The following is a 21,335-nucleotide window of genomic DNA, read 5'->3' on the forward strand; positions in this document are numbered from 1 at the left end:
ACGACTGAGTGACTGAACTGACTGACGGTGTTGTGTCCATATGGACCTGGTGTGGGAAGGATGGGTCCTCAAAGGAAAGACAGGGTGTTTCTACTAGCTGCAGCAGAAGTGGATGGAGGATAGGGAAATCTACAACTGCCCAGCTGATGGTGTCTGACTGCAGCTCAGCTCTGACCCCAAACGAAGGGATTTGCTGTGAGTAGCCCTCACCCTCCACAATACCAGCTGAGGACAGGAACACCTCGGGGTCTCCCAGTGCCTAACTCAGAGGAGACCCAAGGTTACAGACCAGAGTCAAGACTCCATAAGCTTTTTAACTCCTCATATTTGTTATTTTCATCTGTCTATTGGCAGCGGGGATGCTCTGTGTAATCTAAATTACTCATCAAGGGAAGTGACTGGTAACAGTGATACTGTAATCCTGCTGCTGCTTGGCACACCAGCTGACGTAAGCTACTGCAAATCTCCCCAGAGTTGTCCCTTATATGCTAAGCCCAGACCATTCATGTTTTTCTTCTTTAACCCCTTTCGGATGTCTGTTTCTTGTGTGGTCACGGGAGAGTGATGCCTGACTATGGCCCCTGTTGTTGAGGGTACCCTCTGAGACACTGCTGCCAGTTAGGGGTCGCCTCCTGGCACTCCCGAGGCTGTAGGTCCCTGGATCTGGGTTTGTTCTCTTCAGTTCTCACTGCCTCAGCTATCCTGGATTCTAGGTAGAGACAGGAAGAACTTTGCTTTTGCTGTAATGGGCTCTGTGTGATGGACCTTTCTACTATAATGGGAATATTCTTTATCTGCATCAGCCCATATGAGCATTTGAAATTGGCTAGTGCAACCAAGGAGCTGAATTTTCAAATTAAATTAAATAGCCACACATGGCTAGTGGCTACTATATTAACAGTGTAGTTCTGTAGGAGTCTGACTTGTCCCAAGGGGTAGAACTAGCATCCTGACTCTCTCCTAATCCTCTCTATCTCCCTTGTCTGTCACTTCTGTGCCTCCTCCAAGTATCTATGCTCCTAACGCCTTCCTAGCATTCTTCCCACCTCCTCTCCATTTGTAAACCAATTTACGTACATTGGTACTCAGATATGCAGATGACACCACCCTTATGGCAGAAACTGAAGAAGAATCAAAAAGCCTCTTGAATGAAAGTGAAAGAAGAGAGTGAAAAAGTTGGCTTAAAGCTCAACATTCAGAAAACTAAAATCATGGCATCCGGTCTCATCACTTCATGGCAAATAGATGGGGAAACAGTGGAAACAGTGGCTGACTTTATTTTTCTGGGCTCCAAAGTCACTGTGGATGGTGATTGCAGCCATGAAATTAAAAGACGCTTACTCCTTGGAAGGAAAGTTATGACCAACCTAGACAGCATATTCAAAAGCAGAGACATTACTTTGCCAACAAAGGTCCATCTAGTCAAGGCTATGGTTTTTCCAGTAGTCATGTATGGATGTGAGAGTTGGACTCTAAAGAAAGCTGAGCACAGAAGAATTGATGCTTTTGAACTGTGGTGTTGGAGAAGACGCTTGAGAGTCCTTTGGACTGCAAGGAGATCCAACCAGTCCATCTAAAGGAGATTAGTCCTGGGTGTTCTTTGGAAGGACTGATGCTGAAGCTGAAACTCCAATACTTTGGCCACCTGATGTGAAGAGCTGACTCATTTGAAAAGACCCTGATGCTGGGAAAGATTGAAGGCAGGAAGAGAAGGGGACGACAGACAATGAGATGGTTGGATGGCATCACCGACACAATGGATATGGGTTTGCGTGGACTCCGGGAGTTGGTGATGGACAGGGAGGCCTGGCGTGCTGCGGTTCATGGGGTTGCAAAGAGTCGGACACAACTGAGCAACTGAACTGAACTGAACCCAATCATCAAGATGGAGCCAGACAAGCTTCTCATTCGAGGTCACCCAAAACACACCCCTATTCTTGGAAGGGAAAAGGGTTTGAGAGTCACTCTTCAGTTGTAGCAAAGACAAATGGGACAGGGGCTTCCCTCCCCAGTCCTGCAATGAACTTGGGTGGGTGTGGAAGGACCCCAAAGGAGAGTGGCACAGAAACAGCTAAAGAGAGAGGGGAGGAAGCCACCTTGGACCACAACAGTGGGGAGGATCCTGAAACCACCAGGAGCAGCCTCAGCTCAGGAAGTGCCCCAGGGCTAGTCAGAGAAAAGCCTAAAGCAACTGCAATCAAGTCCAGTTGACTTTTTACAATTTTTCTTGGCCAAACTGAGTGATGCCTGAAAGACCTGTTCCAAAAAAAGAGGCAAGGTTACTGGTGGAGGAGTGATTTTGGATTCTAGGTTCTAGCTCAATTTTTATAACTCTAGAAAATATAGAATGTTTTGATATCAATACAGATAATTTCTATACCCTAAAGTAATTAAGATCTGGGCTTCCCTGGTGGCTCAGTGGTAAAGAATCCACCTGCAATAGAGGAGACATGGGTTTGATTCCTGGGTCGGGAAGATCTTGGGGAGCAGGAAATGGCAACCCACTCCAGTATTGTTGCCTGGGAAATCCCATGGACCGAGGACCCTGGCAGGCTCCAGTCCACGGGGTCGCAAGAGTCGGATGTTACTGAGCGACTGAACATTCCTGTGCACACACACATACACAGTGTTAGTACTTAAGACTTTCAGTTACAAGGAACCCAGGTTATTTTAACCTAAATGAAGAAATTTACTCTAAAGAAAAGGAAGTTCCCTGCAGAACCTGAGAGATAAGTGGCTGGGATCTAGAATAGTTAGGGCTATGGCCAGAGTGTGTGAAGGCTCAAGAAGTCTTCTCTGTTGTCGTTTATTCCATGCCTCCCTACATTCCTGCTTTCTTCTTTCTCAGTGGAGATGCAAGTGAAGTGTATTGCCTGAATCTTCCATGTCACAGGGATAAAACATCAAGATAGTTTTTAAACAACCGAGATGATGAAAACAGTCTGGAAATTAGATGTGATGCTAAAATCTCTTTTTGTGTTGATTTAAGCTAATCATGTGTGGTCTATGAGACGTGATGAAACATTAAAGTAGGTTTAATGAAATCTGTTCCTTCCTGTCAATATCCTCCTGCTCAGGGAGAATGTGTGCAAGTGTGGCTACGCCCAGAACCAACACATAGAAGGCACCCAGATCAACCAAAACGAGAAATGGAATTACAAGAAACATACCAAGGAATTTCCCACCGATGCTTTTGGAGATGTTCAGTTTGAGACTCAGGGGAAGAAAGGGAAGGTAAGCGATGGTTTTCTACTTGAACTAGCTAATCCATATGCTAACATGGTAGGTTACTGAAGTACCTTGAGTTACTTCAAATTGTCTGATAGTATGTATGAAAGCAGAAGAGATGGGTTGTCACCCAAAACATGATTGCAGAAAAAGATAAATCTTGTGAAAAATCAAGCGCTGTGATTAGATCACGTGTCGTGGCAACACTCCTCAGGTGATTGTTAAGGCGGTAGTGAGTAGTGAGGAAAGAGCAGAATGAGTTCCATGTGTAAGGTGCTGGTAACACCAAGGTGGCGGGTTCAGTTCCCATATGGGCCACCAAATGTTATGACTGTCTGGGCATGGGCTGGAAAAGAATTTCCAGATACAGAATATTTTAGAAGAGAGGATTCATTGAGAACAAAGGACTGAGGTAGTGAGAGGTGCTGCAAAGACAGCAGGCCGGCTTTCTGACAGACCAGGGAGAGATGACCGCCAAAGAGAGAATAGAGCGGGAGATGCTATTAGACCAGCAGGCCGATCCTGAGGTGTTTTCAAGGGAGAGCTGATGCTTTTGTGGGCTTGCAGCCAGTTTTTATAGCCTTAGGACAAAGAAAATTCCTAAGGGAAGGGTTGGCGTTTAGTCGTTGGTTCTATATGTACACGTGTTACTTAATATAGAGATGGGAGCTGGCTGGTTAGGGGCAGGCTGGCTCTTGACAAACAAGATGGCTTTTGACAATAGTGGTCGTGGAGCTTGGCTCATTCTGGAAATACTGGCCTGTGACCCAGGATGGCTGGCTTGTCATACAGTGTCCTTTCTCCAGGCACAGCACAGGCTCATGTGATATCCTCGTTGACCCTCCCTGCTACAGACAAATGCATTTATGGTTTAGTTTGGCATATGACATTTTTGACAGTAAATGTGGTCTTGAATAAGGTGACATTTTGCTTTGCACACCCACACTGCAGGCTCTTATACAGCATTTTACAAAGCTGTTTAATGGATTGTGTCGAATGGAAACAAAAAGGATAGTGTGAGAGTTGTGAGTTAAGTTTTATTGGGGGCAAATGAGGACTATAGCCAAGGAGACAGCATCTCAGATAGCTCTGAGGAGCTGCTCCAAAGAGGTAGGGGGGCAAGGTCAGTGTTACCTATGATTTTAGTGAAGGGGGTACGTGCAGTCAGGCACCCACTTTGGTAGACGCTTGCTGCTAGTCATGAGAAGCAGGTGTCTCCATGAATGATTTTAGTGCTTTTGTAGATATGAGAAGATGCAAGAATTTGGGCTCATTATAATATGCTGAAAATACCTAACTGTCTGAAGCCCAGTTCTGTGGGTTTTCCCCAGAGCACAGTGAGCTTCATTCTTGATCTCCACCCTGAACTCATTTCATGATGTGTGGAATGTCAGTGATGACAGTGATTGATTGCATCCTTGTAAAGGCAGCTCCCTGGTGGTTAGGATCCGGTGCTCTCACCCCCTCGGCCGGGGTTTGATTCCCCATCAGGGAAGCCTTTCTTCTTCCTCTCCCCCTGCCACCTACCGACCTCCCCGGTAGGTCCCGTTAGGGCTTGAATCTGCCTGCAATGCAGGAGACCTGGGTTCGATCCCTGGGTTGGGAAGATCCTTTGGATAAGGGAATGGCAACCCACTCCAATATTCTTGCCTGGAGAATTCCAAGAACAGAGGAGCCTGGCGGGCTATAGTCCATGGGGTCACAAAGAGTCGGACACAACTGAGGGACTAATATTTCCCCTTTCAGAGGCAGATGGCAGGTGACCGTTTTCAGTTGGCCATTATTAACAGTTTCCTTAAATTCTCCTCTGTCCACTCTGTCTCTTCCCAAGGCCTCTGTCTCGGAATGGGCCACCACTGTCTTGCCTCCCCCCTGTCTTGGCTCACAGTCTGTAGTTAGCACTCCTGCTGGAGGGCTCCCCAAAATGTAAATCCCTTCTGGCTTCTACTCTGCTTAGAACACCTGACGGGTGCGCCACTGCCTTTGGGATGAAGTCTCCAGCTCTCCAGCTGGCTGGGGTGTCCCCTTCCACTGCCCCAAGGGGACCTTCCTCACCTGCCATGCGCTCCCCTCCCAAAGGAACAGGTAGACTGGGCCACGCCCCCGCCATCAGGAGAGCACCTGCGGATCCTGATGCTTCTGTCCTTCCCCACAGTATATCCGACTGTCCTGCGACACGGACGCGGAGACGCTGTACGAGCTGCTGACCCAGCACTGGCACCTGAAAACACCCAACCTGGTCATTTCCGTGACTGGCGGCGCCAGAAACTTCGCCCTGAAGCCGCGCATGCGCAAGATCTTCAGCCGCCTGATCTACATCGCGCAGTCGAAAGGTGCGCGGGTCCCGCGGTGGCCGACGGGACCGTCCCGGGCGGGGACGTGGCGCCCGCGGGTTTGTCCGTCCAGGCTGCGCCACGTCTTTAGAGACTGAACGAAATTGTCCTCTACCATTCATGCGCAAGACTGCAGATACTCTAGGGCTGTATGATTAATCCTGATGTTAATTAGAAACAAGATCCTTAAATGAGGAAACAGATCCGGAACTCTGGAGGGTGGGGTGAGGTCGGGGAGGGAGGGAGGATTTCCTTAATCAGAGCTCAGGAAATTGCATGTGGGTAGTTGCATGTTTCTCTTAACCTAACGTTTTCATTTAGTCGTTTTTACATAAAACACTCAGAGTATTCTGGCCAATCAAAAAAAGAAAGTTTAATTTTTGCTGTTTCATTTGGGGACCATTAATATGCTTTGGAAAAAGTGACCGTGCCTGGCAGGTTGTGAGCGCCAGGTGAGTGTCTGATGGGGATCAAAACACAGAACCCTGGCTTTGTTATTTGAAATATGTTGCTTTTTTTTTTCTTTTTTGATTTTTTGTTATGATAAATTGTAAACCTACAGAAGAGTTGTAAGAATAATCTAGTGAATATCTGTACAGCCTTCACTTAAATTCACCAATTGTTAACAATTTCTCATGTTTGTCTTCTCCCTCTCTCTAGATATTCTCGTATTATGATTTTAAAAATCGTTTGAGGGATTCCCTGGTAGTCCAGTGGTTATTGTTGGTATTGCTCAGTTGCTAAGTTGTAGCCGACTCTTTGCAATCCCATGGACTGCAGCATGCCAGGCTCCTTGTCCTCTGTTATCTCCCGGAGTTTGCCCAGGTTCTTGTTAATCGAGTTTTGTTCTTGTTCAGTTGCTCAGTTGTGTCTGACTCTTTGGTAATGCTATCTAACCATCTCATACAGTGGTTCAGTTCAGTTCAGTTCAGTTGCTCAGTCGTGTCGGACTCTTTGCGACCCCATGAATTGCAGCACGCCAGGCCTCCCTGTCCATCACCAACTCTTGGAGTTCACTCAGACTCACGTCCATGGAGTCAGTGATGCCATCCAGCCATCTCATCCTCTGTCGTCCCCTTCTCCTGCCCCCAGTCCCTCCCAGCATCAGAGCCTTTTCCAATGAGTCAACTCTTTGCATGAGGTGGCCAAAGTACTGGAGTTTCAGCTTTAGCATCATTCCTTCCAAAGAAATCCCAGGGCTGATCTCCTTCAGAATGGACTGGTTGGATCTCCTTGCAGTCCAGGGGCCTCTCAAGAGTCTTCTCCAACACCATAGTTCAAAAGCATCAATTCTTCGGCACTCAGCTTTCTTCACAGCTCGACTCTCACATCCATACATGACCACTGGAAAAACCATAGCCTTGACTAGACGGACCTTTGTTGGCTGCTTATCAATATGCTATCTAGGTTGGTCATAACTTTTCTTTCAAGGAGTAAGAGTTGTTAGGACTCGGAATTTCCACTGTAGAGGGCACAGGTTCAACCTCTAGTCAGGGCATTAAGATCCCCCAAACCGTGGGGCGCAATAGCCAAAAAAAAAAAATCCTTTGCAAGTAAATTTTAGGTATCATGAGCTTTAGCTCTTAAGCACACACATTAGCACATGTCTCTGAAGAACAAGCTTGTTTTCTCATGTAACTGGTATAAATTTCAAACCCAAGGAAGTTCACACTGACCAATACAGTCATCTAACAAAAGGTTCTTGTTTTAATTTTGCTAATTATCCCAACAATGTTCTTCAGAGCAAAAAAATGTTTTTTGTTTTTTTTCTCCACCTGGATTCCAATCCATTTAGCTTTTCATATCATTGAAAGCTGAAAAGCTTTCTTTCCTCTGGAAATGTTCTTTAATCTTTTTGGCCTTTCAGGACCTTTTTGAAGACTATAGGCAACTTTTTTTTTCTCTCCAGAATTCCTTTCATTTGAGCTTGACTGATATTTCCTTTAGATTTGATTCTGTTTATCAAAGTCTAATATTTATTTTATTAGTTTAATGCTAAGATTGTAAAAACTTAATTTTTTTCATCATGGATTTTTGGGCATCAGTTTTTACATTTATTTATTTATTGGCCATGCAGCATAGCATGCAGATCTTGGTTCCCCACCTGACCAGGGATTGAACCCTTGCCCCCTGCAGTGGAAACTTGGAGACTTAACCCCTGGACCACCAGGGAAGTCCCTTGAAAACAATTTTATTAAGAATATTAGTTGACAGAACCAAGGTAGCATGTCTTATTCTAAATATGCTTTTTCTTAAAATCAAGAAGAAAGGCTGCTTTCTCCCCGTATTTATTCTTAATTTCCTGATCAACCAGATGGGACCACAGTAGATACTTTGTTATGAAACCCAGCAGCTGACTTCCTCACCACTAAATCCGAACATGCATAATGCATTCCTTCAGCAAATACTTCTTAAATGCATGCCATGTGTCAGAAATTGTTTTAGGTACTGGGAATACATAGAGTAGAACAAAGCAGACAAAAGTGCCCAGGCCGGGATTCTTCTTAGATGAAGTGAATGGGCGGAGCTGGGGGTTCATTGTCTTCTTGTACTCTGGGTCAGCCATGTGGAGAGCTGCTTTGTCTCCTATTGCCTCATTTGAAACGGGGGTATTGACAACTGAAATCTGTCTGCAGGAAGGAGACTGGGTGCCAGGGGGTCTGGAATTCACATCTTGTGAGAACTGGCCAAAGGAATGAGATCTGAATGTTCTAGGGACTACATCACATTTACCGTAAAATATTGGAAGGACTTTTCTGTGGGAGATGACTAAAGTAGCTCCCTGTCGGGAAGTCAGTGACAAAATTGGAGAATGGAGACAACAATGAACAAAAGGACTTTCTAACAGTTGGGGGAGGGGGCTGCCTCAGGACTCCTCAGAATTCAGGGAGACAGGTGGCCAAGCCTCAGGCTAGATTCCTGCCTGGGTGGCACACTGGCCTAGGCACATTTTCAGCTTTAGATGCCATTATTATGTGAAGTCATATTTTTAGGTATTTTGTTTACTACAGTTTTGAAAACAAAACTGTGAAAAATTCTTGGCCTTGCAAAGATCATCAAATAAAAACCTTCAAACACCAGTGTGCAAGCTTGTGCAATTTTAAAGTTAAATTGTAGGCACCAGGGTCATGCTAGAAGACCCCATGGACTGTAGCCCACCAGGCTCCTCTGTCCACGGGATTCTCCAGGCAAGAATCCTGGAGTCGGTTGCCATTCTCTTCTCCTGGGGATCTTCCTGACCCATGGATCAAACCCAGGTCTCCCGCATTGCAGGCCGATTCTTTACCATCTGAGCCACTAGGGAAGCCCAAAATTAAATGGTAGGCACCAGGGTCCTGCTGGGAAGATCACTCCAGATCCATGGGGCGGGAGGTGTGGGAGCAGAGCGTTCCACTTTCCATGATGACATTGCTTAACTTGCTCAACAGCTAAGGGCAGGTGCTTATTAGCCCTGAAAAGATTTACCTGAGAGATGATTAAAGGGACAGATTTCTTGGCCCCACTTCCCAGAGAATCTGATGATGTGAGTCTAGAGTGGGGTCTAGAATCTGTATCTTTTTAAGCGGCATCTCTAGACACTGGGACATCCTCTTCTCTTTCCTAAGTCCGTGTCTTAGGTTGAACATAGTCCAAAGTGTGGCCAGCGATGCTGGGTCCTGGTGCTCACAGGTGGGGCTTCTTTAGGGATTGAGCACAGGATGAAAAACTTATTCAGAGCCTCTGTTCTCCTCTCTTGTTGGCAGGTGCCTGGATTCTCACTGGAGGCACCCACTATGGGCTGATGAAGTTCATTGGGGAGGTGGTGAGAGACAACACCATTAGCAGGAATTCGGAGGAGAACATTGTGGCCATTGGCATCGCCGCTTGGGGCATGGTCTCCAACAGGGACACCCTTATCAGGAATTGTGATGTGGAGGTACGGGCAGGACATGAGGAGGTCTGCGGGGTCACGGGGGAGAGTGGCCCTGGCATGGGGCTCTGGGATGCCATCAACTTGTAGGAAGTTGGCCTTACAAGGTTCCTTTGGAACCTCAGGAATTAAAAACAAGGATGACATAATCAAAGCGGTTCTGTGAAGGAATTACCGATAGATGTGTTTTGTTCATGAAAATTTGTTCCCAGCAAATCCTGTTAGAGTCAGTTCTTTAGTTTTTTATTCTCTGGTACTAAGTCTTATGACAAAGTATATGTTTAATTACTTCTTTTCATAATCCTGTAACTATGTGCTCCTCAAGAGCTAAGACTTCATTTTATTCATTTTCTAATCCCTAGACCCTGGCATAGGTCTTGGCATATGATGGATTCTAGACAAATATGTGTATATCAATATCTACCTCTATCATATCCACACCCACACAAATATGTATGTCTGGACACACACACACACACACACACACTTTCCTGAATGCTATCAGTTTCAGTGAATTTATACAAAAGCACAGGGTGATGGAACAAGAACTGGATTGGGAATCTGATTCTTACACTGCCACCGGTCATTTATGTGACAATAGGCAAGTGATCCAACTATTTTGAACCTTCATTTCCTCATATTTAAAATGATGGCCTGAACTATAAGATTTTTAAGACCCTTCTGCACTTAGGAATCTGGAAAGAGGCATCAATATAGTTGAACCCAAAGAGTCAGCCTTTCATGAACCCATAAAGATGTCATCAGGCATTTTGGCCAACAAGCAAGTCTCAAAGACAAGTTGCTGTGTGCTTTTCAGGGATATTTTTCAGCTCAGTACATTATGGATGACTTCAAGAGAGACCCTCTGTACATCCTGGACAGCAACCACACCCACCTGCTGCTCGTGGACAACGGCTGCCACGGGCACCCCACAGTGGAGGCAAAGCTCCGGAATCAGCTGGAGAAGTACATCTCTGAGCGCACGATTCAAGGTCAGTGCTTACGAGATGGGACGTTAGAAAAACATATGAACAAAAGCAGCAGCAGCATCAACAATAGCTCCAATTATTGAGTGAAGCGTGGTAAACCCATCCTATCAGATGCTCTACTGCCAAAGAAGAGTCGTTGTATCTCTTCTTTAATATACTAGAAATGCCTCTGCTCCTATGATACGTACCCTCCAGTGTGCTAGAACATTGATGAATGCTGCCTTGTCCCACTCTGGCTTGGCAATAAAGAGACCTGCTGTCCATTCTGCTTGATAACATTTAAGACCTGGTAAAATTCACGGTAGCAAATTGCACTGATGAAGCAATGGGATTTGCTAGAGTAGAAGTGATAAAAAACCAACCCGCTAGCTTCACAGTTAGATGATTTACTTCTTTGACTATTGGCTACTTCTCTATACCATTGTTGTTTAGTTGCTAAGTCCCATCCAGCTCTTTTGTGACCCCATAGACTGTAGAATGCCAGTCTCCTCTTGCCCATGGAGTTTTCCAGGCAAGAATACTGGAATGAGTTGCCATTTCCTTGTCTAAGTGATTTTCCTGACCCAGGGATTGAACTCGTGTCTCCCACTCTTTACCACTGAGCCAACCAAAACCTCCTAAAACATTGGTTTCAGGGGGAGAATGCAACCATGGAGTGAAAGCCTTTATTTGCTATGGAAAGTGATAAATAATGTCTTCCTACTGCTGAGATGTTGGTGTTGAAATGTGTCCTGTTGTGGAACCAGATTACCACATCATCTAGGGACAGTCTCCATCACAGAGACTTGTTGGAGATAATCTCAATCTTTTCTTTTCTCAATGGGAAGTCTGTGGAGGAAGACATTTGTATATGCAGTCATCTCTCTGGAGAAAACACATAGTTATGCAAAATTTTCACGCATAGATTATGCAAATGAGTGAAAGTATAATTATTGTCAGGATAAATTTGAACCTGGCTTAATATATTCAAGTCAGTTCAGTTCAGTTACTCAGTTCTGTCCGACTCTTTACAACCCCATGGACTGCAGCACTCCAGGCCTTCCTGTCCATCACCAACTCCTGGAGTTTACTCAAACTCATGTCCATTGAGTCGGTGATGCCATCCAACCATCTCATCCTCTGTCCTCCCCTTCTCCTGCCTTTAATCTTTCCCAGCATCAGGGTCTTTTCAAATGAGTCAGTTCATTGCATCAGGTGGCCAAAGTATTGGAGTTTCAGCTTCAGCATCAGTCCTTCCAATGAATATTCAGGACTGATTTCCTTTAGGATTCACTGGTTTGATCTCCATGCGGTCCAAAATATTTATTAACAAAAGTCAATCATTCACAGACTTTAGCATTTTAAATAAATGTCATGCAATGTGACTCATGTCATGCTACTACTGGTTTGGAGCCCAGAGATGATCCATTGTGATCAACTGATTGTCAGGTTCGTTAGGTATGCAGCCAGAACCCCCACCCTGGGCTCAAGGGGCAGAAGTTCCCTTGAGGTAGGTGAGTATTTCTGATGAGCCCAAAATATATTTTATGTTTTATATTTTACAGATTCCAACTACGGTGGCAAGATCCCCATTGTGTGTTTTGCCCAAGGAGGTGGGAAAGAGACTTTGAAAGTGAGTCTTGGTTTGGTTTTCTGGAAGATCGGTCAACAAGTTTGCTCAACCAGTTTTTATTTTCATGGCTTTGGGGGCTCACCTAACCTAATCTGGTTGCTTTCTTTTCTACAGCAAGTAAGTAGCATTTTTCCAATCACACAGCCTGTTGCCCTAACAGACTTATGTTGTCTCCTCAGCTGAGAAGATTTAGGAAGAGACTTGGTAGCAACACGAATAGTCTCTGTCCTTACTGTTGGCTTTGGCCATCAACCAGCCAAATAGAAGGGCTTGACCTGAACTCACAAGACTCAGGAATGGTAACCAACACGTATGTTGGAAAACCATGGCCACCCTATGATCACACGCACTTAGAATTACATGAAATTTCTGGCAGAGTTAGTTGCAATCATAATCTAATGCTTCTCTTTGTTTATTATTTTCTGTAACAATGATCCATTCATTTATTCCTTCATCAGCAGGTATTTATTGTACCTTCTATGAGACCTACTGTTGAAAACATTATTAAATAAAGATTTTTCAGGGAAAGACTTTTCAGAGAAAAATTAGAGATTTTTTTCAGTGTGAAATAGTCAGTATGGAAATGCTTGAAGAGGCAGTCACATTAAAGAGGAAGAGAGATGGAGAAAAAGTAATTGAAGATGGTTGCCTCTATTATCACTCAGATTTTAGATTTAGAATTAAGGTTTCCAGCGAGGTGCTGCCGGTCTAGAGTATCGCATTTCTATAGCATTTCCCTCAAAGTCTGTTCAGGCAATTCACAACCCACAGATGCTACAGGAGAGAGGAGAAAGGGAAGAGAAACTACCCACTGAGTTCTTCATCCTTCAGCTCACTCTCCTATACCCTCACTCCCGCCCCAGCACAGCCCCGACACCCACCTTTGGCTCAGGTAGGGAGGTGAAGATGGATCCCAGCCTGATCTGATGAAGGCTCCACACTCCGTGGGCAACATCTTCTGTAAGGGAGACAGCACTCCTGGCTAAAGGAAGGGGCTGTGCTCACATGTACATCACTTTGTCTAGTTGTCAAGTAATTAAAATTCTTAAGACCTGATTCCCCTATGCTGGTCTCTGTGGTTTTTATCGGGGAAATAAAACTGTGGTATGTGTTTATCCAGAAAACAAATATATTTTTCTTTTCTTTTCATAAAAGGAGAAAAGAAAATTATTTGAGGAGGGAAATATGTGAGTCAAAAAAGTGTGCCAGCTTCTGGGAAGGTATTTTCATGCCTTAAATCTATGCATATTATTCACCTCTGGCAGATAAGCCATCAATGACAATGTTGGGTACCATCTTAAGAGTTGTCATTTAAATCTATGATGTCAATATTTGGAATGATCAGTTTTGTATAGAGGGATATTTTGAAGCACTTATTTATGGAAAACTTGCCAGCTGCACATGTCCTTACTATGGAATTTGATACTAACACAGGATGTAAGACAATTGGCTTACATTTTTGATTCTTAAATGGTTGCAAGTATTTGGTTTGCTTCTGATTGAAAATGAACCTCCCCTGCCCCCACAGAAGGATACAGTGCAGAGATGTGTCCGTATGATTTGTTCACCAGCTTGATTAGAGCCTCGGCTCCGGGCTGGGTTCTGTTGATCCTCTGGTCGACTCTTACCTCCCTTCTCTCAGGCCATCAATACCTCCGTCAAAAGTAAGATCCCCTGCGTGGTGGTGGAAGGCTCGGGGCAGATCGCCGATGTGATCGCGAGCCTGGTGGAGGTGGAGGATGTCCTGACGTCATCCATCATCAAGGAGAAGCTGGTGCGCTTCTTGCCCCGCACGGTGTCCCGGCTGCCTGAGGAGGAGACCGAGAGTTGGATCAGATGGGTGAGTTGCAGCGGGGGCAAGTTCATGGGAAGGGAGGGGGCGGGCGCTGCCACTGCCAGCCTCTACTAGCAGCTCTGGGCGTTTATACTTTCTCAGGGACTTGGAAACTGCACTCCAGCCCAAACAGGTTTTTCCTTGGAAACTGAAGCTCACATACATTAAATGACTTGCCTAGTCTCCATACCTCATAAGGTGTAGCAGATGGGGCTTAAATTCCAGTCCGCCTGTTTTCAAAGCTGATACTCCTTCTTTCATACCCTGATGATACACGTTGAGCTTCTGTGTTTCGTATCAGCCGTGGGGGCTGAGGGGGTGGGGGGTGGGGGGTGAAATCCCTGTGATGATGTTTTAGGAATGCAGATTCTAATTCGAATCTGTGTCTAGTGGAGAAGCTGTTACTACAGAAAGATTGCCTTTCTAAGTTAACTGGCCTGTGATTCATCCACAATCTCTCATCTTTCCTATTGGATCATGTAAGAAATGTGTACTGATTGAAATATCTCCGGCTTCTTGTTGCTAAGCCTGTATTTTAACAGAGTGCTGTGCTTTCTCACATTTCTCTCTGAATCATGACTGGTGTTGACTTGAAATGACTTTCATCTTGTTGACTGTTCAGTTTGTGATAGAGTTCACATTGGCGGGAGTGGGAACGTTCCCATCAGCTCATCTGAAAGTGGCCTTCCATGTTTGGGTTCTTAGGAGTGTGTGCTTCCACTTGGAAAGTTTGCCATAAAGGAAATAACAGGATGTAGACAGCAAGAGTTATTTTAATCATGGAACCCATTTCATCATTAGAGTGAAAGGTTGAATTTAGTATAAATATTTTTTATAAGTTCTTTAATTAACTTGGTATTTCAGCAGCATTTCATTATAGAAGAACCTCGAAGTGTCAAATTTGGCAAACTGAAATCCTGGAGTAGTGAAGACAATCTTGTTCTTGGTGGCATTTGTCATTATGTTGTTTCTTTTATCAAAGCACAGTTGATTTGCAATATTGTGTTCATTTCAGGTATACAGCAAAGAGATTCATATATATATATGCTGTGTCCATTTGCTCGGTCATGTCTGACTCTTTTGTGACCTCATGGATTGTAGCCCACCAGGCTCCTCTGTCCATGGGATTTTCCAAGCAAGAATACTGGAGTGGGTTGCCATTCCCTTCTCCAGGGGATCTTCTCAACCCAGGGATCAAACCCTCATCTCCTACATTGGCAGGCAGATTCTTTACCACTGAGCCACAGGGGAAGCCCATATATACATAGGCACAAAAGTGTATGTATGTGCATGCATGCTAAGTCGCTTTAGTCATGTCCTCTTTGCGACCGTGTGGAGCATAGCCTGCCAGGCTCCTCTGTCCATGGGATTCTCCAGGCAAGAATACTGGAGTGGGTTGCCATGCCCTCCTCCAAGGGATCTACGTGACCCAGGGATCAAACTTTTGTCTCTAAAGTCTCTTGCACTGGCAGGCAGGTCTTTACCACTAGGGCCATCTGGGAAGCCCCCTATATATATATGTTACATATATATGTAACTTTCTTTTGCAGATTCTTTTTCATTATAGATTATTACAAGATACTGAATGTAGTTCCCTGTCCTAAACAGTAAATCCTTGTTTATTTTATATGGAGTAGTGTGTATTGGTCTTTGTCATTATTTAAAGCAAGCATGAACAAATCAAATTCTTGTAAATAATGAGAATAATCAAGCCCATTGTCTAGGCTACCGGTACTCGGTATTAAATTAATGAACAACGAGACCCTCTTGGCTTTATTTAATTTCACATGCCTGGGCAGTTAGGTGATGATCCAGGGAAGGTGCGGCAGGATCAAAGTGATCAGGACACAAGTCCTTTCTGGATTAAGCCTCACTACTAAGACTCAGAAGATGGCAGCTGCATCTTCTTCCTATACCCGAGAGTCTCTGTTGGTGCTGAATGATGCACTGTCCAAAAAAAGCCCACGTGATGTTCCTACAACATCTGTGTTTCGCAGATTTTGCTAAAAAGGGCAAAGCTAGTGGTTTTCTGTGAAAGTTCTTGCTGGGATTTGCTTGTATCTTGTTCAAGTCCAGTTGAGGGGAATAGAGTGATATTAGCGTCATTGATGATGAAGGCCGAGTTGAAAGATGCGGCTTAGGGGTGCAGCCACCACGGACCTCCTTGTGCTGAGCCCCTGAATGAGACAGAGGAACCCACCCAGACAGAGGCAGCCCCGGAGGATTGCCGGCCTGCTGTCAGGCGACACGGAGTGACAGCTGACACTAGAGCACTAGCACCCTGTAAGGAGCAGATCCCAGCGAAGAAGCGGGAAGGGGCTGGCTGGGCACAGCCAAAGTGGTCAGTTGCCTATGTCACTCCCCAACCCCGAGCCAATCAAGGGAGAGGTGAAGAATCCGCCTGCCAGTGCAGGAGATGCAGGAAACGTGGATTCGATCCCTGGGTTGGGAAGATACTGTGGAGAAGGAAATGGCAACCCACTCCAGTGTTCTTGCCTGGAGAATCCCTTGGACAGAGGAGCCTGGTGAGCTACAGTCCATGGGGTCGCGAAGAGTTGGACATGGCTGAACATGCATACACACAAACGCCCTGAATACCCAGGAGCCCGATTTGAATAGAGTGCCCTCTGGGTGAAAATATGTGGGTGAGAGAAATACATATAACCCACAGTGGTTATTTCTGTTCCCCATATATTCAGACCTAAACAGCTTGAGTCTTTCCAAACATATCAAGGGAGCAACCCCAAAGCACAGATAGAAACCTAAGACTTTGTGTGTTGAACAGTGTCGTCAAGATACTTTCCTGTGATGGATGGAAGAAATCCAGCGGTCAGTTCAAGGATGCTCGCAGGCAAAGGAATAGACAACTCTTAACTCACCCATCAAAGATGGCCCTGGGTCCATTCCAGTGACTTTCCTCTTATTCATTATGCACATTGCTTGTAGAGTCCAGACAAGGTCATGTCCAAAGGGCCATGCCACCGTATGGGTCCCCATACCCTTTATAAAGGATATTAAAAAAAATTTTTTTTTGATGTGGGCCATTTTTTAAAAAGTCTTTATTGAATTTGTTATAATATTGTTTCTGTTTTATGTTTTGGGTTTTTGGCTGCGAGGCATGTGGGATCTTAGCTACCCAACCAGGGATTGAATTGGCTCCCCTTACATTGGAAGGTGAAGTTTTAACCACTGGACCACCAGGGAAGTCCCTTTATGAAGGGTTTTGATTTTCTGCTTCAAGAAAACTGCTACGGGAAAGTCACATGAAGCAGGCTAAATGTCAGACACATTTCACTTTCTATGATTATATTGCCCTTTCTGGGATGCGTATCTAATTTGTATTCATATGCTAATGATTTATCATAATTATAGTCATGTCAATCAGAAGACATACATCAATAATAAAAATTAGCCTGGCATTTTAATTGTGCACTTATATGGGGTTTGGCAGTTGGTAGAGATTTCCCAAAAGACAAAGCTCAAGAGTGGAATTATTAATGAATGAATGCATACATTCAGCCAGACATTCGTTGAGCAAGCTCTCAGGGGAGTTGCGGGTGGCCTCACTGGCCATGTGGACAAGCAGCCCCTAAGCCTGGCGTCACAGTTTCTCATCCTCCTCAAGAGACCCCATATGCTTGCCCACTGGGCCCAGGCCCTCCTCCCCACCAGGGCTCTCATAGTTCCCCACTCTGCCCACTCCCACCTTCTCAAGAGCTTGACCCTTCAGCGTCTCCCAGCCTGCCAGCCAACCCGGTATCATTCATTTCCAACACTTGCATTTATTCAGTAGTAATTTATTGAGCACATACTGATGCCTGATCCTGCAATAGACATTTCAAAAAGGAGAGTACACAACAGGGAGTGCCTGTCTTCAGAAAGAAAATGGAAATTAAAAAAAAAATTCCTGTTGAGTGATTACAGTACAGTGTGCTGTTTAATTTCCTACCAGAAAAGGGAGTTTTAAAGAAAATTAGTAGCGTGGATACACTGGGCTTGAGCCAAGGGAGCCTGGCCTGGTGTGGGAGGGCCTTTCAGCGGAGGGCTTCTCAGAGGAGGTGACGTGGGATCTGAGATCTGAGTGATGGGTGAGGGTCAAGGGTGAGGGTCAAGGGTGAGGGCTGGGCTTGTTTGGGGCACAGCTCCTGAGACTCGAGATAAGCCCAGCTCCCAAAGGGACTGAAAGATGGAGGTGAGGGTGGACGCTTTGAGGTGGAGACTGTAGGACTTAGGAGGGGCCAGGCCAGGGAGCTCCTTGAACACTGTCTAGAGCTTTTGGTCTCATTCAGGTGTGTCAGGAAGTCACCAAGGAGTTTGAGGCAGGGCGAGGTGTGATCTGAGACTGTTGCAGTTGAGCTCACACGGGCTGCAGTTAGGGGTCAGGATCCTAGGGGGACGGAGTACGGGTGGGTGCCCCTGCAGAGTCCTCTGGGTTCCATCCATTTGCTCTGTATCCATGTTCATCTTCTTCTTCTTCCTTTTAATTCCAAAGGAAAAGTTGTCCTGGCCCTTCTGTGCTGCCCACCCCCAGCTGGCCCCAGAATCCTGGGACCTGGACCCCTCCTCACCTGTCATTTCTGGCCAGGCCCCTTTCCTTTGCGTGAACAAAGGCCGCCAGCATGGTGGGAAGACCCTTCCCTTCCTGCCGTCAGCCCCTCTCCCTCTCCGTCAAACTCACTGTGGTCTGTGCCTTCCTGCAGTTTTCATCTATTTCCTCGTCACCCTAGGATGCTTCTTGAATGAAGCCCTTGGACACCACCTTTCCCAGGAAACTGCAACCTTAAGGTCACCTCCTAAAGTCAAAATTCAAGGGCGCTCCTTTTTTCTTTTTAAAAAATTGAACTCAAGTTATAATACTGTGTTCTATCAGGTGTACAGCCAAGTGATTGAAATATATATATGCATATATAAATAAATGTACTTACTGTTGTTGTTGTTCAGTCGCCCGGTCGTGTCTGACTTTTTGTGCCCCATGGACTGCAGCACGCCAAGCCTCTCTGTCCCTCACCATCTTCTGGAGTTTGCCCAAGTTCATGTTCATTTCATCGGTGATGCTGTCGAGTCATCTCATTTTCTGACCCCCCCTTCTCTTTCTGCCCTCGATCTTTCCTAGCATCGGGTACTTTTCCAATGAGTCAGCTGTTCGAATCAGATGACCAAAATACTGGAGCTTCAGCCTCAGCATCAGTCCTTGCAGGGAATATTCAGGGTTTATCTCCCTTAAGATTGACTGGTTTGATCCCCTTGCTGTCCAAGGGACTCTCAAGGGTCTGTTCCAGCAACACGATCTGAAGGCATCAATTCTTTGGTGTTCTGCCTTCTTTGTGGTCCAGCTCTTACAACTGTGCGTGACCACTGGGAAGACCATAGCCTTGACTCTGTGGACCTTTGTCGGCAGAGCAGCGTCTCTGCTTTTCTAGGTTTGTCATCGCTTTCCTGCCAAGAAGCCACTGTCTTCTGATTTCACGGCTGCAGTCACTGTCCTCAGTGGTTTTGGAGTCCAGGAAGAGGAAATCTGTCACTGCTTCCACCTTCTCCCCTTCTATTTGCCATGCAGTAATGGGGCCGGATGCCATGATCTTAGATCTTTAAATATTTAGTCTTAAGCCGGCTCTTTCACTCTCCTCCTTCACCCTCACCAAGAGGCTCTTTAGTTCCTCTTCGATTTCTGCGATTGGAGTGCTATATCTGAAGTTGTTAATGTTTTTCCCGCCTGTCTTGATTCTGGCTTGTAACTCACCCAGCCCGGCATGTCTCATGATGTGCTCAGCGTATAGGTTAAACAAACAGGTGACAGCAGACAGCCCTGTCATACTCGTTTCTCGATCTTGAACCAGTCAGTTGTTCCATACAGGGTTCTAACGGTTGCTTCTTGACCCACATATGGGTTTCTCAGGAGACAGGTAGGATGGTCTGGTATTCCCATCTCTCAGCTTTCCATAGTTTGTCATGATTTACATGGTCAAAAGCTTTAGCATAGTTGATGAACAGAGACAGATGTTTTTCTGTACATATATATGTGTGTGTCTATATATAAGAATAAGAATATATGTACACACATATTTTTATGTAAAGAATATGTATATATTATTTTCAGATTCTTTTCCATTAAAAGACATTACAGGGAATTCCCTGGTGGTCCAGTGGCTAAGACTCTGTACTCCCAATGCAGGGGGCCTGGGTTCAATCCCTGGTCAGGGAACTAGATCCCACATGCCACCACTAAGACCAAGAACAGCCAAATAAATAAAAATACATTAAAAAAAAAACAAGACATTGCATATAGTTCCCTGTGCTATACAGTAAACCCTTATCATTCGGACAATCCTTGCTGTTTTATATTTAGTAGCATGTATCTGTCAGTCCCATACTATTAGTTTATCCGTCCCCTCCCCTTCCCCCTTTGGTAACCATGAGTTTGTTTTCTATGTCTGTGAGTCTGTTTCTGTTTTCTAAATAAGCTTATTTGTATTATTTTTAGATTCCACATATAAGTGATATATAATTTGTCTTCCTCTGTCTTATTTCGCTTAGCGCCATCCATGTTGCTGCAAATGGCATTATTTCATTCTTTTTTTATGACTGATATTCCATTGTGTGTGTGTGTGTGTGTGTGTGTGTGTGTGCATATTTACCACATCTTTTTTGTCCATTTATCTGCTATGGGTGCTTATGACCTGGCTATTGTAAGTAGTGCTACTCTCAACATTGGAGTGCGTGTATCTTTTCAAATCAGGGTTTTCATCTTTTCTGAATATATGCAAGAATGCATATATAGCCAACCTGACCTGAGGCTTCCCTCTCTGCCCAGCCAAGACTGTAGTTCCAGATCTTCATGTCCAAATGTTGCCGGGAAAACCCACCAGCGCCTTGAACTCCGTGTAACCACAGCCAGACTCGCTTCCTCCTCTAGAGGGAGCTCTTCATTTGCAAGCTCCCTCGAAGCTGGCCTGAAACCTTAGAATCAGGAGGGGCTCTGCCTCTCCCCAGGCTCTTTTTTTTTTTCTTTCTTTTTTTTGTCTTTTATTGACCAGGGATCAAACCTGCTTCCCACTGCTGGACTGCCAGGGAAGTCCCTCCCCCAGCTCGTGAATCTTACAAAATGTCTTAAAATTAAACATTACAGAAAATCACAAAGGAAAATATAGAGAATCCCTCATCTCTTTATTTAATCACCACGTTGTCTTGGCTTTTATTCACATTGAATTTTCCTTTCTATAGTCTAAGCCCTTAGGACCACACTTGGACAATTTCTGTGATTTTTCTGTTGTCTTTTCCTGATTTATTCACTCACTCAATGATTGAGTATCTACCATGTGTCACATACACACACTCACACTCACCCCTAGTCATTTTATCTTGCAGCTTTCTGATAGGTTCTTTTGATATACCTGTCCTTATAGAAGCAGTGCTTTATGCTCATTGTGGT

The 21,335-nt window shown here is 45.0% G+C and overlaps 1 protein-coding gene and 1 non-coding gene across 4 annotated transcripts in view; both read left to right on the plus strand.

Annotated features, from left to right (window-relative positions):
• The window catches only part of TRPM8 (transient receptor potential cation channel subfamily M member 8), a 92,510-nt gene that overhangs the window by 6,400 nt on the left and 64,775 nt on the right, over positions 1–21,335 (plus strand). For 2 of the 3 annotated variants that reach the window (XM_061412692.1, XM_061412693.1), the window contains exons 1-5: positions 5,104–6,013; positions 9,305–9,477; positions 10,289–10,463; positions 12,005–12,072; positions 13,715–13,912. In XM_061412692.1, coding sequence (XP_061268676.1) covers positions 9,343–9,477; positions 10,289–10,463; positions 12,005–12,072; positions 13,715–13,912 — 576 coding nt within the window. In that variant the 5' untranslated portion in view covers positions 5,104–6,013; positions 9,305–9,342. Of the gene's footprint in view, positions 1–3,077; positions 3,235–5,103; positions 6,014–9,304; positions 9,478–10,288; positions 10,464–12,004; positions 12,073–13,714; positions 13,913–21,335 lie in introns of those variants that run through there. The other variant, XM_061412695.1, reaches the window with a different exon arrangement.
• TRNAG-CCC (transfer RNA glycine (anticodon CCC)) lies at positions 20,036–20,108 on the plus strand. Its single transcript has one exon. It is a non-coding gene; the product is annotated as a tRNA-Gly (tRNA).

This window comes from Bos javanicus, chromosome 3, assembly GCF_032452875.1.
Source record: "Bos javanicus breed banteng chromosome 3, ARS-OSU_banteng_1.0, whole genome shotgun sequence".
NCBI classification, from domain to species: Eukaryota; Metazoa; Chordata; class Mammalia; order Artiodactyla; family Bovidae; genus Bos; species Bos javanicus.